The 13,689-nt window shown below is 45.2% G+C and overlaps 1 protein-coding gene across 42 annotated transcripts in view; it reads left to right on the forward strand.

Moving 5' to 3' along the window:
* Nucleotides 1-3,329: 3,329 nt before the first annotated feature.
* Nucleotides 3,330-13,689, forward strand: part of CDK12 (cyclin dependent kinase 12) — a 106,194-nt gene continuing 95,834 nt past the window's right edge. For 35 of the 42 annotated variants that reach the window (XM_063656851.1, XM_054457241.2, XM_063656854.1 and 32 more), the window contains exons 1-2: nt 3,330-4,980; nt 12,725-13,609. In XM_063656851.1, the coding sequence (XP_063512921.1) occupies nt 3,935-4,980; nt 12,725-13,609 (1,931 nt within the window). In that variant the 5' untranslated portion in view covers nt 3,330-3,934. The remainder of the gene's footprint in view (nt 4,981-12,724; nt 13,610-13,689) is intronic. The other 7 variants (XM_063656861.1, XM_054457265.2, XM_054457263.2 and 4 more) reach the window with 1 other exon arrangement.

Raw genomic sequence — 13,689 nt, forward strand, 5'->3', positions numbered from 1 at the left:
GCAGTGGTGCAATCTTAGCTCACTGCAACCTCTGCCTCCCAGGTTCTAGTGATTCTCATGCCTCAGCCTCCTGAGTAGCTGGAATTACAGGCGTATGCCACCATGCCCGGCTAATTTTTGTGTGTGTGTATATATATATACACACACACAAAACAGAGCCTTGCTCTGTCACCCAGGCTGGAGCACAGTGGCACGATCTTGGCTCACTGCAACTTCTGCGTTCTGGGTTCAAGTGATTCTCCTGTCTCAACCTCCTGAATATCTGTGATTACAGGCGATCACCACCACGCCTGACTAATTTTTGTATTTTTAGTAGAGACAGGATTTCACTGTGTTGGCCAGGCTGGTCTTGAACTCCTGACCTCAAGTGGTCCTCCCACTTCGGCCTCCCAAAGTGCTAGGATTACAGGCATGAGCCACAGTGTTTGACCCCTAATTTTTTTTTTTTTTTGAGGCAGAGTCTTGCTCTGTTGCCCAGGCTGGAGTGCAGTAGCGTGATCTCCCCTCACTGCAATCTCTGCCTCCCGGGTTCACGCCATTCTCCTGCCTCAGCCTCCCAAGTAGCTGGGACTACAGGCACATGCCACCACGCCCAGCTAATTTTTTTGTATTTTTAGTAGAGACGGGGTTTCACAGTGTTAGCCAGGATGGTCTCGATTTCCTGACCTCCTGATCTGCCCGCCTCGGCTTCCAAAGTGCTGGGGTTACAGGAGTGAGCCACTGCGCCCGGCCTATTTTTGTATTTTTAGTAGAGACAGGGTTTCACTGCATTGGCCAGGCTGGTCTTACTCCTGACCTCAATGATCCTCCCCTCTTGGCCTCCCAAAGTGCTGGGATTACAGGCATGAGCCACCACTCCCAGCCACTTTTTTTTTCTTGATAGCATTAATTATACTTCCACAGAAGATCAAAAAGTTGTCGTGGAGAACTTGGTCTTTTTATTTTTTTCATTTTTTAATTATTTATTCATTTATTTATTTATTTTGAGACGGAGTCTCGCTCTGTTGCCAGGCTGGAGTGTGGTGGTGCAATCTCGGCTCGCTGCAACCTCTGCCTCCCGGGTTCAACCTCTGCCTCAGCCTCACGAGTAGCTGGGACTGCAGGCGTGCGCCACCAAGCCCAGCTAATTTTTGTGTTTTTAGTAGAGACGGGGTTTCACCATGTTGGCCAGGATCGTCTCCATCTCTTCCATCTCTTGACCTTGTGATCTGCCCACCTTGGCCTCCCAAAGTGCTGGGATTACAGGAGTGAGCCACTGTGCCTGGCCTGATCTTTTTATTTTAGAACCAGTATTTATGGACTCAATCATTTAGAGACGGCGGGTGTGGTGGCTCACGCCTGTAATCCTAACACTTTGGGGGCCAAAGTGGATGGATTGCTTGAGCCCAGGCGTCTGAGGTCAGACTGGGCAACATAGCAAGCCCTCCATCTCTACAAAAAAATAAAAATAAAAATTAGCTGGGCTGGTGGCCTGCGCCTGTAGTCTCAGCTACTCAGGAGGCTGAGGTGGGAGGATCACCTGAGCCCATGAGGTGAAGGCTACAGTGAGTTATGATTGTGCCACTGCACTCCAGCCTGGGCGACAGAGCAAGACCCTTCACACACACACACACACACACACACAAAGTTAGGTAAAAAAAAAAAAAAAAAAAGTTTTGGATCGCCCTGTGAGCAAAAAGAACAAGAACATTTACAGAGAGTGATTTTTGAGAATTGAGACTACCTTAATTCAGAATGTTTTCTGGTCCTGAATTTACCAGCTGAACTTCTCCGTTTTGGACAAGCCCCTTCACTTCTCCATGCCTTAGTTTTCTCACTTATACAACCTATTTCAGAGGACTGTTGTGAAGATGGAATGACTTAAGGTACGCGAAAGTTTTTATAAGTAATAAATTAGGGGCCAGTGTAAGATAGTGTTATTTTCTTGTTAATTAATACTATGCTTTTCTTGTTCATATTATAATCTTTTGTATGAGGATGAAAGGCTAAATTATCCAATAACAGCCATGGGAGGATCTCAAGATGGGATGAGCTTTTAGGTTCTGAGATTTGAAGCAAAGATTGGTGAGGAGACAGCGCCATAGGATGGAAGAGCTTGTGTTTTAGTCTCAGTAAGACATGAATTTGAATGTTGACTGCGGCACTTGTTGGACCAAATGATTCAACTTCCCTGAGGCTGGGATTCCTTTTCTATAAAACAGGGATGAAAATCTCATGTTTTGCAGGATAATTGTGAAATTAGAGATAATGTATGTAAAATGCTTGGCAGGTAGCACACACCCTATATGTGGGAAGCACTGTTAAAACACTCAGGGACTTGGGTTGAAATGTCCGGACATTTGTCTTTCGCTCTGTAAAAAATAATCTCAACCGGGCGCGGTGGCTCAAGCCTGTAATCCCGGCACTTTGGGAGGACCAGACGGGCAGATTGCTTCATTCTAGGAGTTCAAGACCAAGGATCGCGGATCGCTTGAGTCTAGGAGTTCGAGACTAGCCTGGGCAACATGGCGAAACCCCATCACTACGAAAAATAGAAACAAATTAGCACGGCGTGGTGGCGCGACTCTATAGTTCCAAGTACTCGGCAGGCTGAGGTGGGAGGATTGCTTGAGCCCAGGAGGTGGAGGCTGCAGTGAGCCGAGATCGTGCCACTGCGCTCCAGTCTGGGCAACAGAGACAGATCTTGTCTCAAACAAACAAAAAAATGGCCCGGCGCGGCGGTTCGCGCCTGTAATCCTAGCACTTTGGGAGGCCGAGGCGGAAGGATCACTTGAGGTCAGGAGGTCGAGACCAGCCTGGCCAACATGGTGAAACCCTGTCTCTACTAAAAACACAAAAGTTAGCCGGGCGTGGTGGCGGGCGCCTGTAATCCCAGCTACTCGGGAGGCTGAGGCAGGAGAATCAATTGAACCCGGGAGGGGGAGGTTGCAGTGAGCCGAGATCGCGCCACTAACACTCCAGGCTGGGCGACAGAGCGAGACTCCGTCTCAAAATAAAACAAAAAACAAACAAAAAAAGTCATCCTGGTAGTTAAAAGATTTGTTAAAAAGGATGTTAAAATTATTTTGTCACGGAGCCTGGGAGTGTTTGTTTAATCAGTTACCGATAAAGTTTTGGTTAAAAAAAAAACAAACTCGGTTTGTTCCGTTTCAATAAAGCTTTGCTCAAACGGGGAGCTCCGGGAGCTCATCGCGAGACTCAGGTGAAACGCGTTTCTAGTTTGGGACCTGATCTCGCGTTGTTTGATAAGCAGAGGAATGAGGTGAAAGCGAAGCACGAAACATCGCGAGAGCCTACTGGACTCTCGCGACGATTTCTGGGATTGCCCCTCCCCCATTCTCCAAGTGCCGTTTCGGTTTAATCTAGTGTGTGACTGAGTCTGTGTGAGGGAGAGAGAGTGTGTGTGTGTTGGTGTGGAGGTGAAACGGGGGCAAGGAAGGGGGCTCCCTCAGGAGCGAGGGACAAAGGGGGCGTGAGGCACCTAGGCCGCGGCACCCCGGCGACAGGAGGCCGCCCTGAGCCGGGCTACCGGGTAGGGGAAGGGCCCGCGTAGTCCTCGCAGGGCCCCAGAGCTGGAGTCGGCCCCACAGCCCCGGGCCATCGGCTTCTCACTTCCTCGACCTCCCCGGCGCCCGGGCCTGAGGACTGGCTCGGCGGAGGGAGAAAAGGAAACAGACTTGAGCAGCTCCCCGTTGTCTCGCAACTCCACTGCCGAGGAACTCTCATTTCTTCCCTCGCTCCTTCACCCCCACCTCATGTAGAAGGGTGCTGAGGCGTCGGGAGGGAGGAGGAGCCTGGGCTACCGTCCCTGCCCTCCCCACCCCCTTCCCGGGGCGCTTTGGTGGGCGTGGAGTTGGGGTTGGGGGGGTGGGTGGGGGTTGCTTTTTGGAGTGCTGGGGAACTTTTTTCCCTTCTTCAGGTCAGGGGAAAGGGAATGCCCAATTCAGAGAGACATGGGGGCAAGAAGGACGGGAGTGGAGGAGCTTCTGGAACTTTGCAGCCGTCATCGGGAGGCGGCAGCTCTAACAGCAGAGAGCGTCACCGCTTGGTATCGAAGCACAAGCGGCATAAGTCCAAACACTCCAAAGACATGGGGTTGGTGACCCCCGAAGCAGCATCCCTGGGCACAGTTATCAAACCTTTGGTGGAGTATGATGATATCAGCTCTGATTCCGACACCTTCTCCGATGACATGGCCTTCAAACTAGACCGAAGGGAGAACGACGAACGTCGTGGATCAGATCGGAGCGACCGCCTGCACAAACATCGTCACCACCAGCACAGGCGTTCCCGGGACTTACTAAAAGCTAAACAGACCGAAAAAGAAAAAAGCCAAGAAGTCTCCAGCAAGTCGGGATCGATGAAGGACCGGATATCGGGAAGTTCAAAGCGTTCGAATGAGGAGACTGATGACTATGGGAAGGCGCAGGTAGCCAAAAGCAGCAGCAAGGAATCCAGGTCATCCAAGCTCCACAAGGAGAAGACCAGGAAAGAACGGGAGCTGAAGTCTGGGCACAAAGACCGGAGTAAAAGTCATCGAAAAAGGGAAACACCCAAAAGTTATAAAACAGTGGACAGCCCAAAACGGAGATCCAGGAGCCCCCACAGGAAGTGGTCTGACAGCTCCAAACAAGATGATAGCCCCTCGGGAGCTTCTTATGGCCAAGATTATGACCTTAGTCCCCCACGATCTCATACCTCGAGCAATTATGACTCCTACAAGAAAAGTCCTGGAAGTACCTCGAGAAGGCAGTCGGTCAGTCCCCCTTACAAGGAGCCTTCGGCCTACCAGTCCAGCACCCGGTCACCGAGCCCCTACAGTAGGCGACAGAGATCTGTCAGTCCCTATAGCAGGAGACGGTCGTCCAGCTACGAAAGGAGTGGCTCTTACAGCGGGCGATCGCCCAGTCCCTATGGTCGAAGGCGGTCCAGCAGCCCTTTCCTGAGCAAGCGGTCTCTGAGTCGGAGTCCACTCCCCAGGTGAGCTATTTGTCTAACAGTCCTTCCTCATTTAGGGTGGGTTGCAAGGAATTGGCATTCAGCGTGTTAACATTGTGTGGAAGCCCGCAGTGTTCATCATTGACTAGAACACTTTGCTGTTGGCTAGTCATTCCAGTGTGTGAATCTGTCTCCCCTTAACCCAGAATTCGAGAAGTGAAGAGTACATAGGCCTCAAACCGCTAAAGGTAGGTACTTCCAGTGGTGGGGTCTTCACTTGTAAGCTTCTGAGTGAGAAACGTCAAAGGCTTCTGCTTAGTGAGTGGATGGAGTTGAAACTAGTTCCCAGAGCATGTCTAGCTATTTCTGTTGCTTAGTTTTAAATTTTTAAAAATCACATTGGTATTTGTGCTTTAGACTCTACGGGACCTGGTTGAAGACTTAAGAAATTTGTATTGAAGTTACTTGCCTAGTTTATCCTATTTGTGTTGTCCACTGAGTCCCCAAACCTGTACATTTATTCATTTCCTACTTGGCACTGTTTTAATAATTTACAAAAGATTCCTGTCTTTTAACTGATGTTTTAGTGGAAATTCAGCTGATTAGTCTGTTACCCTTTTAATGGTATAACCTAGCAGAAATTGGTTCCAAGGACAATTTGGTTTTCTTTACAGCATCATCACTGACCTACCTTGTGACCGCTGACAATTTTCAAAATCTTTCTCTAAAACACATGATAATAATGCCTTCTTTATATTTTTGCGAGAAAGACATGCTAGTTTGAAATTTTGTTGTTAGAATGAATTATTTGGAAAACTGTGTTCTTGTTCCTAGGTAATGAGATGTACCTCCTTTGTGGCCTCACTTCTGTTCACAAAAACAGAATGTGGGCTTTAGTTAGACCTTTGTGGAATCCTAATGTTGCTTTGTGACCTTTAGCAAATGAGTTAATTTCTCCTTGCCTGAGTTGCTTCAGGTGTAAAATGGGAATAATAAATACCTACTTTTAAGGGTTGTGATGATTAAATTAGTCAATTTGAAGTGCATAGCACAGTGCCTTGTACATAATATCACTCAGTAAATTATGAGTGAGGATGTTGAACACTAGTAGAGAAATTGTGCTAATTTGAAAAAAATTCATGCATGACTTTTTTTTTCTTTGAAAGACAGGATCTTGCCCTGTTGCCTAGGCTGGAGTGCAGTGGCATCATCTTGGCTCACTGCAGCCTTGACTTCCCAGGCTCAAGCAATCCGTCCACCTCAGCCTCCTGAGTAGCTGGGATTACAGGTTCATGCCACCATGCCTGGCTAATTTTTTTTTTTCTTTTTTTTTGTAGAGACTGGGTTTTGCCCTGTTGCCCAGGGTTTTGCCCTGTTGCCCAGGATGGTCTTGAACTCCTGAGCTCAAGCAATCCTCCTGCCTCCCAAAGTGCTGGGATTACAGGCATGAGCCACCATGCCTGGCTCATGCATGGCTTTTGTATTTCAGTGTAATTTTTGCTGACTTAAAGTTACAATTCATAAATGGTGTGAGTACATCAAGCTGCAGAGTGTTCCTAGCTGTCAAGGGCAGGAGTTCTTAATGTTTCCTCCTCCATTTTATTATAAAAAATTTTCCAGCACAGAAAGGTTGAAAGAATTGTAGTGAACACCCATATATGTAACACCTAGATTCTATAATAAATATTTGCTGTATCCAGGCTGGGCAACATAGTGAGGCCCCGTTCTCTACAGGAAAAAAAAAAAAAATTAGCTGGTCGCGGTGGTGCACATCTGTAGTCCCCACTGCCTGGGAGGCTGAGGTGGAAGGATTGCTTGAGCCTAGGAAGTCAAGGCTGCAGTGAGCTGTGATCACACCACTGCACTCCAGCCTGAGCAACAGAGTGAGACCCTGTCTCAAAAAAAAAAAAAAAAATTGAGCCAGGAGGAGTGGCTCACACCTGTAATCTCAGCACTTTGGGAGGCCGAGGCGGGCGGATCACGAGGTAGGGAGTTTGAGACCAGCGTGGCCAATATGGTGAAAAGCTGTCTCTACTAAAAATATAAAAAATTAGTTGGGTGTGGTGTCGTGCGCCTGTAGTCGCAGCTACTCAGAAGGCTAAGGCAGGAGAATCAGTTGAACCCGGGAGGCAGAGGTTGCAGTGAGCTGAGATCGTGCCATTGCGTTTCAGCCCAGGTGACAGAGACAGAGTAAGACTCAGTCTTAAAAAAAAAAAGAAAAAAAAAAAGCTATATATTTTGTAGTCTATCTACCTGTCTATTAATCTATCTTTTGTTTTCATTTATCTCAAAGTAAGTTGCAGACATCAGTATACTTCATTCTAAACACTTTAACATGTTTACCATTAGCTGGATTACCCTTTTTTTTTTGGTGGGGTGTGGAGTAAAATTTATATACAGTAAAATGCCTAAGTCTTAAGTGTAGCATTTGTAAAGCTGCTTTTTTTTTTTGAGACAGAGTCTTGTTCTGTCGCCCAGGCTGGAGTGCAGTGGCGCAATCTCGGTTCACTGCAACCTCTGCCTCTCGGGTTCAAGCTATTCTCCTGCCTCAGCCTCCTGAGAGTAGCTGGAATTACAAGCGCCCACCATCACATCTGGCTAATTTTTGTATTTTTTTGGTAGAGACAGGGCTTTATCATGTTGGCCAGGTTGGTCTCCAACTCCTGACCTCAGGTGATCTGCCAGCCTCGGCCTCCCAAAGTGCTGGGATTACAGGCGTGAGCCAATGCGCCCAGCCATGCTGCTTAGTGTTTTAAGGAAGTCTAAAAAGTATTCTTAGAATATGTGTTTCTTGATAGAGTAGTTCATTAAGGCTGTAAAAATTGTTAACTGTTTAGGGTATGGGAATAGAGAAGAGTATGCTAAGACTAAAACACTAAAAGGAGTTTCAGTAAGAAGTGCTTCTTTCTAGTGATTCCTTTTGGATTCTTAGATAAAACAGCATATCTCATGTTCTCTTAAGAGAGTAGAGGAGGCTAGGCGTGGTGGCTTATGCCTATAATCCCAAGCACTTTGGGAGGCCAAGGTGGGCAGATCACCGGAGGTCAGGAGTTTGAGACCAGCCTGGCCAACATGGTGAAACCCCGTCCCTACTAGAAATATAAAAATTAGCCAGGTGTGGTGGCATGCGCCTATAATCCCAGCTACTCGGGAGGCTGAGGCAGGAGAATCGCTTGAACCTGGGAGGCAGAGGTTGTAGTGAGCCAAAGTCACGCCACTGCACTCCAGCCTGGGCAACAGAACGAGACTGTGTCTCAAAAAAAAAAAAAAAGAAAAAGGCCAGGCGTGGTGGATCACGCCTGTAATCCTAGCACTTTGGGAGGCTGAGGCGGGCGGATCACCTGAGGTCAGGAGTTCGAGACCAGCCTGACCAACATGGAGAAACCCTTTCTCTACTAAAAATACAAAATTAGCTGGGCGTGGTGTCACATGCCTGTAATCCCAGCTACTTGGGAGGCTGAGGCAGGAGAATTGCTTGAACCCAGGAGGAGGAGGTTGAGGTGAGCCACGATTGCAATAATTGCTCTCCATCCTGGGCAACAAGAGTGAAACTCCATCTAAAAAAAAAAATAGCAAAGGAATCTCTACTCACATAATTTAGTCAGTAATGGTAAAAATAAGTTTAGAAAAAATTGGAGACACAATATGGTAGCGTAACATGCAAATATAAACATTATATAATATTCCCAGAGACACATGCACGCTTTTAGTTGGCTTATAGAGAGCATTATATGTTTGTATGTGTGTATTACATGTTTTTCTTCACTGATTGAAATTCTAAACAGTACAAAAATTTTGTAGAGTCAGAGGAACATACAGATCCCTTCTATGATATTCTCTGTGTTTCTTTACTTGGGAGACAGTCAAAATGAAATAAGCAACATTTTATTTTATTTTATTTTATTTTTTTAATTTGAGACAGAGTCTCTGTCACCAGGCTGGAGTGCAGTGGTGCGATCTCAGCTCACTGCAACCTCCGTCTCCCAGGTTCAAGCGATTCTCTTGCCTCAGCCTCCCAAGTAGCTGGGACTACAGGCGCGCGCCACCATGCCCAGCTAATTTTTGTATTTTTAGTAGAGACGGGGTTTCACCATGTTGGCCAGGATGGTCTTGATCTCTTGATCTTGGGATCTGCCTGCCTCAGCCTCCTAAAGCGCTGGAATTACAGGCATGAGCCACCGCGCCCGGCCAAACAACATCATTTTAAAAGACTGAAAATGCTTCGGCAGAAATGCAGTGTCTTTGCATCCGCTAGATTAGCAATGATTAATAGTTGAGTGGAACCTAACTTAATTCAGTGCGGGGGAAATACCTTTGTTTTTGAAGACATTTCTTGAAGACACATTGCTTATTGCTGGCTGTGTTTACCTATTTGTTGTCTACTCCTCCGCTTTTTTCTAGAAGAGTGAACCTGGAACTTAAATGTAGCATTTGTATCACTAAAAATACCACAAGTATATGGCCATCCAAATCTGTTAACAGTAGACTTCTGTGAGAAATTGAAGGGTTTCTAACAGACTTCCTTAGGAAGATTTGGTCATGCTGACTAAAACAGTAGTACTTGGTAGCTAGCTGGCATTAGTGTTTTGGGTTTTACATGTTTTCCCTGGGATAGAGATGTTACTTAGCTGTATTTCGAGCAGAGAAAACCTCTTGTTTCAGCCAAATATGTACAGAAGGAATATTAGTTTTCTTAAGGGTAAGTGGATATTTGGTCAATATTAGTACCTTTCAGTATTTTATATTCTCATGTTCATGTTTGTGGTGTTGTTTTTTAGTTCTATTGATTCCAACAATATTTTTAGTTTTAGTTTTTTTTTTTGAGACGGAGTGTCTCTCTGTCGCCCAGGCTGGAGTACAGTGGCGTGATCTTGGCTTACTGCAACCTCCGCCTCCTGGGTTCAAGCAATTCTCCTGCCTTAGCCTCCCGAGCAGCTGGGATTACAGGCATACACCACCATGCCCGGCTAATTTTTTTGTATTTTTAGTAGAGCTGGGGTTTCACCATATTGGTCAGGCTGGTCTCAAACTCTTGACTTCAGGGCGATTCACCCGCCTCAGCCTCCCAAAATGCTGGGATTACAGGCGTGAGCCACCGCGCCCAGCTTTCAATAATAATTTTATATTTTAACTAACTTTTGGAAGCAAACTTGCAAGAAACAGTATAGGTAAAAGAAAATCATCGCTGCCATTATGCAAGTTGTTTCCCTTACACATATGTTGTTTTGAAACATTTTGGTTCATGTCAGTCTTACTATATGTCAGTCTTACCATATCTCCCTGATCAAAGATAAAGGAAGATATGATGACCTAGAATGGAAGCAATTTGTTTTAGACTACTGGGAAAATTTTGTTTTGTCCAATTATGCTTTTAATGTTTTTATTTATTTTTTATTTTTGAGACGGAGTTTCACTCTTGTTGCCCAGGCTGGAGTGCATTGGCGCAATCTCAGCTTACCACAACCTCTGCCTCCCAGGTTCAAGCGGTTCTCCTGCCTCAGCCTCTCGAGTAACTGGGATTATAGGCATGCATCACCATGCCCGGCTAATTTTGTATTTTTAGTAGAGACAGGGTTTCTCCATATTGGTCAGGCTGGTCTCGAACTCCGAACTCAGGTAATCCGCCTGCCTCGGCCTCCCAAAGTGTTAGGATTACAGGCGTGAGCCACAGTGCCCGGCGCTTTTAATGTTTTAATTTAATTTAATTAATTAACTAATTAATTAATTAATTTTGAGACAGATTTTCACTCTGTCGCCAGCCTGGAGTGCAGTGGCGCCATCTCTGCTCACTGCAACCTTGGCTTACTGCAACCTCCGCCTCCTGGGTTCAAGCGATTCTCCTCCCTCAGCCTCCCAAGTAGCTGGGAATACAAGCATGTACCACCACACCCAGCTAATTTCTGTATTTTTAGTAGATACAGGGTTTTACCATGTTGGCCAGGATGGTCTTGATCTCCTGACCTCGTGATTCGCTGCCTCGGCCTCCCAAAGTGCTAGGATTACAGGCGTGAGCCACGGCACCCAGCCTGTATTGGTTTTTTGTTTTGTCACACATTGAGGCCTTAGCATGTTAGGCTTTAGTAAAAAGTCATGAGAATTAATGACATTTGGGTTTCAACTTAAAATGATCTGCCCCATAGATTCCCAGATTTTATTTCCAAAGCCTTCCTTAAGAAGAAAATTAATCAAACATGCAATAATATCTTTAGGAGTTTCTAAAAAGCCTATTGGAAATCATTTTATAATAAAGATATTAGGAGCCCTCATGTTTTTGAAAAGTTCTAAAAGTTATTTTGGTAAAACATTTTCTCCACTTTGTTTTGTAAATCCTAAGTCTTGTGTGTTGGGAATTTGTTTAGTACTTTATTTTAAACTTTACAACTTTATTATAAACTGAGGATGCAAGGAACAACATATTTTTCTGGGCTCTGCCAATTAACTCTCCAGCTAACAAATTTAGGTTTTGGTGAAGCATGCTTGTTGCTTTTAACTTCCTGATGGATATAACCCACCTTTACTATGGAGTATGACTTCTTTTTTTTTTTTTTGAGACGGAATTTTGCTGTTGTTGCCCAGGCTGTAGTGCAAGCAATGGCACAATCTCGGCTCACCACAACCTCTGCCTCCTGGGTTCAAGCGATTCTCCTGCCTCAGCCTCCCAAGTAGCTGGGATTACAGGCGCCCACCACAACGCCTGGCTAATTTTGTATTTTCAGTAGAGACGGGGTTTCTCCATGTTGGTCAGGCTAGTCTCGAACTCCCAATGTCAGGCGATCCACCCATCTTGGCCTCCCAAAGTGCTGGGATTACAGACGTGAGCCACTGCACCTGGCCAGGCATGACTGCTTTATCCTGTTTTCACTATATCAAAGATTAAATTCAAAATTCTGAAAGTAATCATTGTGAGTATGGCTGTTTCTTTTCCAATGTGGGAAAAAAAATAGTGACCCATCTTTTTTCAGATGAATAAGTAGTAGATAATTTTATTGTTATATGATTCAGATATGTTTTCTTGTAGGATTTAGTTCAATCTTTTTTTTTTTTTTTTTTTTTTTTTGAGACGTAGTCTCACTCTGTCGCCCAGGCTGGAGTGCAGTGGCTCACTGTAAGCTCCACCTTCCAGATTCATGCCATTCTCCTGCCTCAGCCTCCTGAGTAGCTGGGACTACAGGTGCCTGCCACCACGCCCGGCTAATTTTTTGTATTTTTTAGTAGAGATGCGGTTTCACCATGTTAGCCAGGATGGTCTTGATCTCCTGACCTGGTGATTCGCCCGCCTCGGCCTCCCAAAATGCTGAGATTGCAGGTGTGAGCCACCGTGCCTGGCCAGTTTAATGTATTTTTTAAATGAACTTTATTTTTTTAGAGTAGTTTAAGATTTACAGAAAAATTGTGAAGATAGTGCAAAGAAGTCTCATATATCCCTGCATCCAGTTTCTCCTATTGTTAACATCTTACATTAATGTGGTACAGTTGTTACAGTTAATGAACCAATATTGATACATAATTATAAACTGGAGTCCATACTTTATTTAGATTTACTTAGTCTACCTAATGTCCATTTTCTGTTCCAGGATCTTACTCATTATACCATCTTACATTTAGTCTTGTCTCCTTGGGGTGCCTCTTGATTGGGCTGATTTCTCAGACTTTCCTTGTTTTTGATGGCACTTAATCTATTTTAAGATTGATAAGTTACAGTTCTTCATAGTTTGTTTTGTTGATCTGTTTTCTTCCATATACTACTGTAGTCCATTCATTTAAAACTACCTTTTTATTTTTCCAGTAGGAAATCCATGAAGTCCAGAAGTAGAAGTCCTGCATATTCAAGACATTCATCTTCTCATAGTAAAAAGAAGAGATCCAGTTCACGCAGTCGTCATTCCAGTATCTCACCTGTCAGGCTTCCACTTAATTCCAGTCTGGGAGCTGAACTCAGTAGGAAAAAGAAGGAAAGAGCAGCTGCTGCTGCTGCAGCAAAGATGGATGGAAAGGAATCCAAGGGTTCACCTGTATTTTTGCCTAGAAAAGAGAACAGTTCAGTAGAGGCTAAGGATTCAGGTTTGGAGTCTAAAAAGTTACCCAGAAGTGTAAAATTGGAAAAATCTGCCCCAGATACTGAACTGGTGAATGTAACACATCTAAACACAGAGGTAAAAAATTCTTCAGATACAGGGAAAGTAAAGTTGGATGAGAACTCCGAGAAGCATCTTGTTAAAGATTTGAAAGCACAGGGAGCAAGAGACTCTAAACCCATAGCACTGAAAGAGGAGATTGTTACTCCAAAGGAGACAGAAACATCAGAAAAGGAGACCCCTCCACCTCTTCCCACAATTACTTCTCCCCCACCCCCTCTACCAACTACTACCCCTCCACCTCAGACACCCCCTTTGCCACCTTTGCCTCCAATACCAGCTCTTCCACAGCAACCACCTCTGCCTCCTTCTCAGCCAGCATTTAGTCAGGTTCCTGCTTCCAGTACTTCAACTTTGCCCCCTTCTACTCACTCAAAGACATCTGCTGTGTCCTCTCAGGCAAATTTTCAGCCCCCTGTACAGGTTTCTGTGAAGACTCAAGTATCTGTAACAGCTGCTATTCCACACCTGAAAACTTCAACGTTGCCTCCTCTGCCCCTCCCACCCTTATTACCTGGAGATGATGACATGGATAGGTAAGTCCTATAGTGAACTGGAAAAAACCCCCTTGATCTAAACATAAAGCATTTTCTGTTTTAATCTTTGTCAACACTAC

The sequence above is a fragment of the Pongo pygmaeus genome, chromosome 19, assembly GCF_028885625.2.
Source record: "Pongo pygmaeus isolate AG05252 chromosome 19, NHGRI_mPonPyg2-v2.0_pri, whole genome shotgun sequence".
Classification (NCBI taxonomy): Eukaryota; Metazoa; Chordata; class Mammalia; order Primates; family Hominidae; genus Pongo; species Pongo pygmaeus.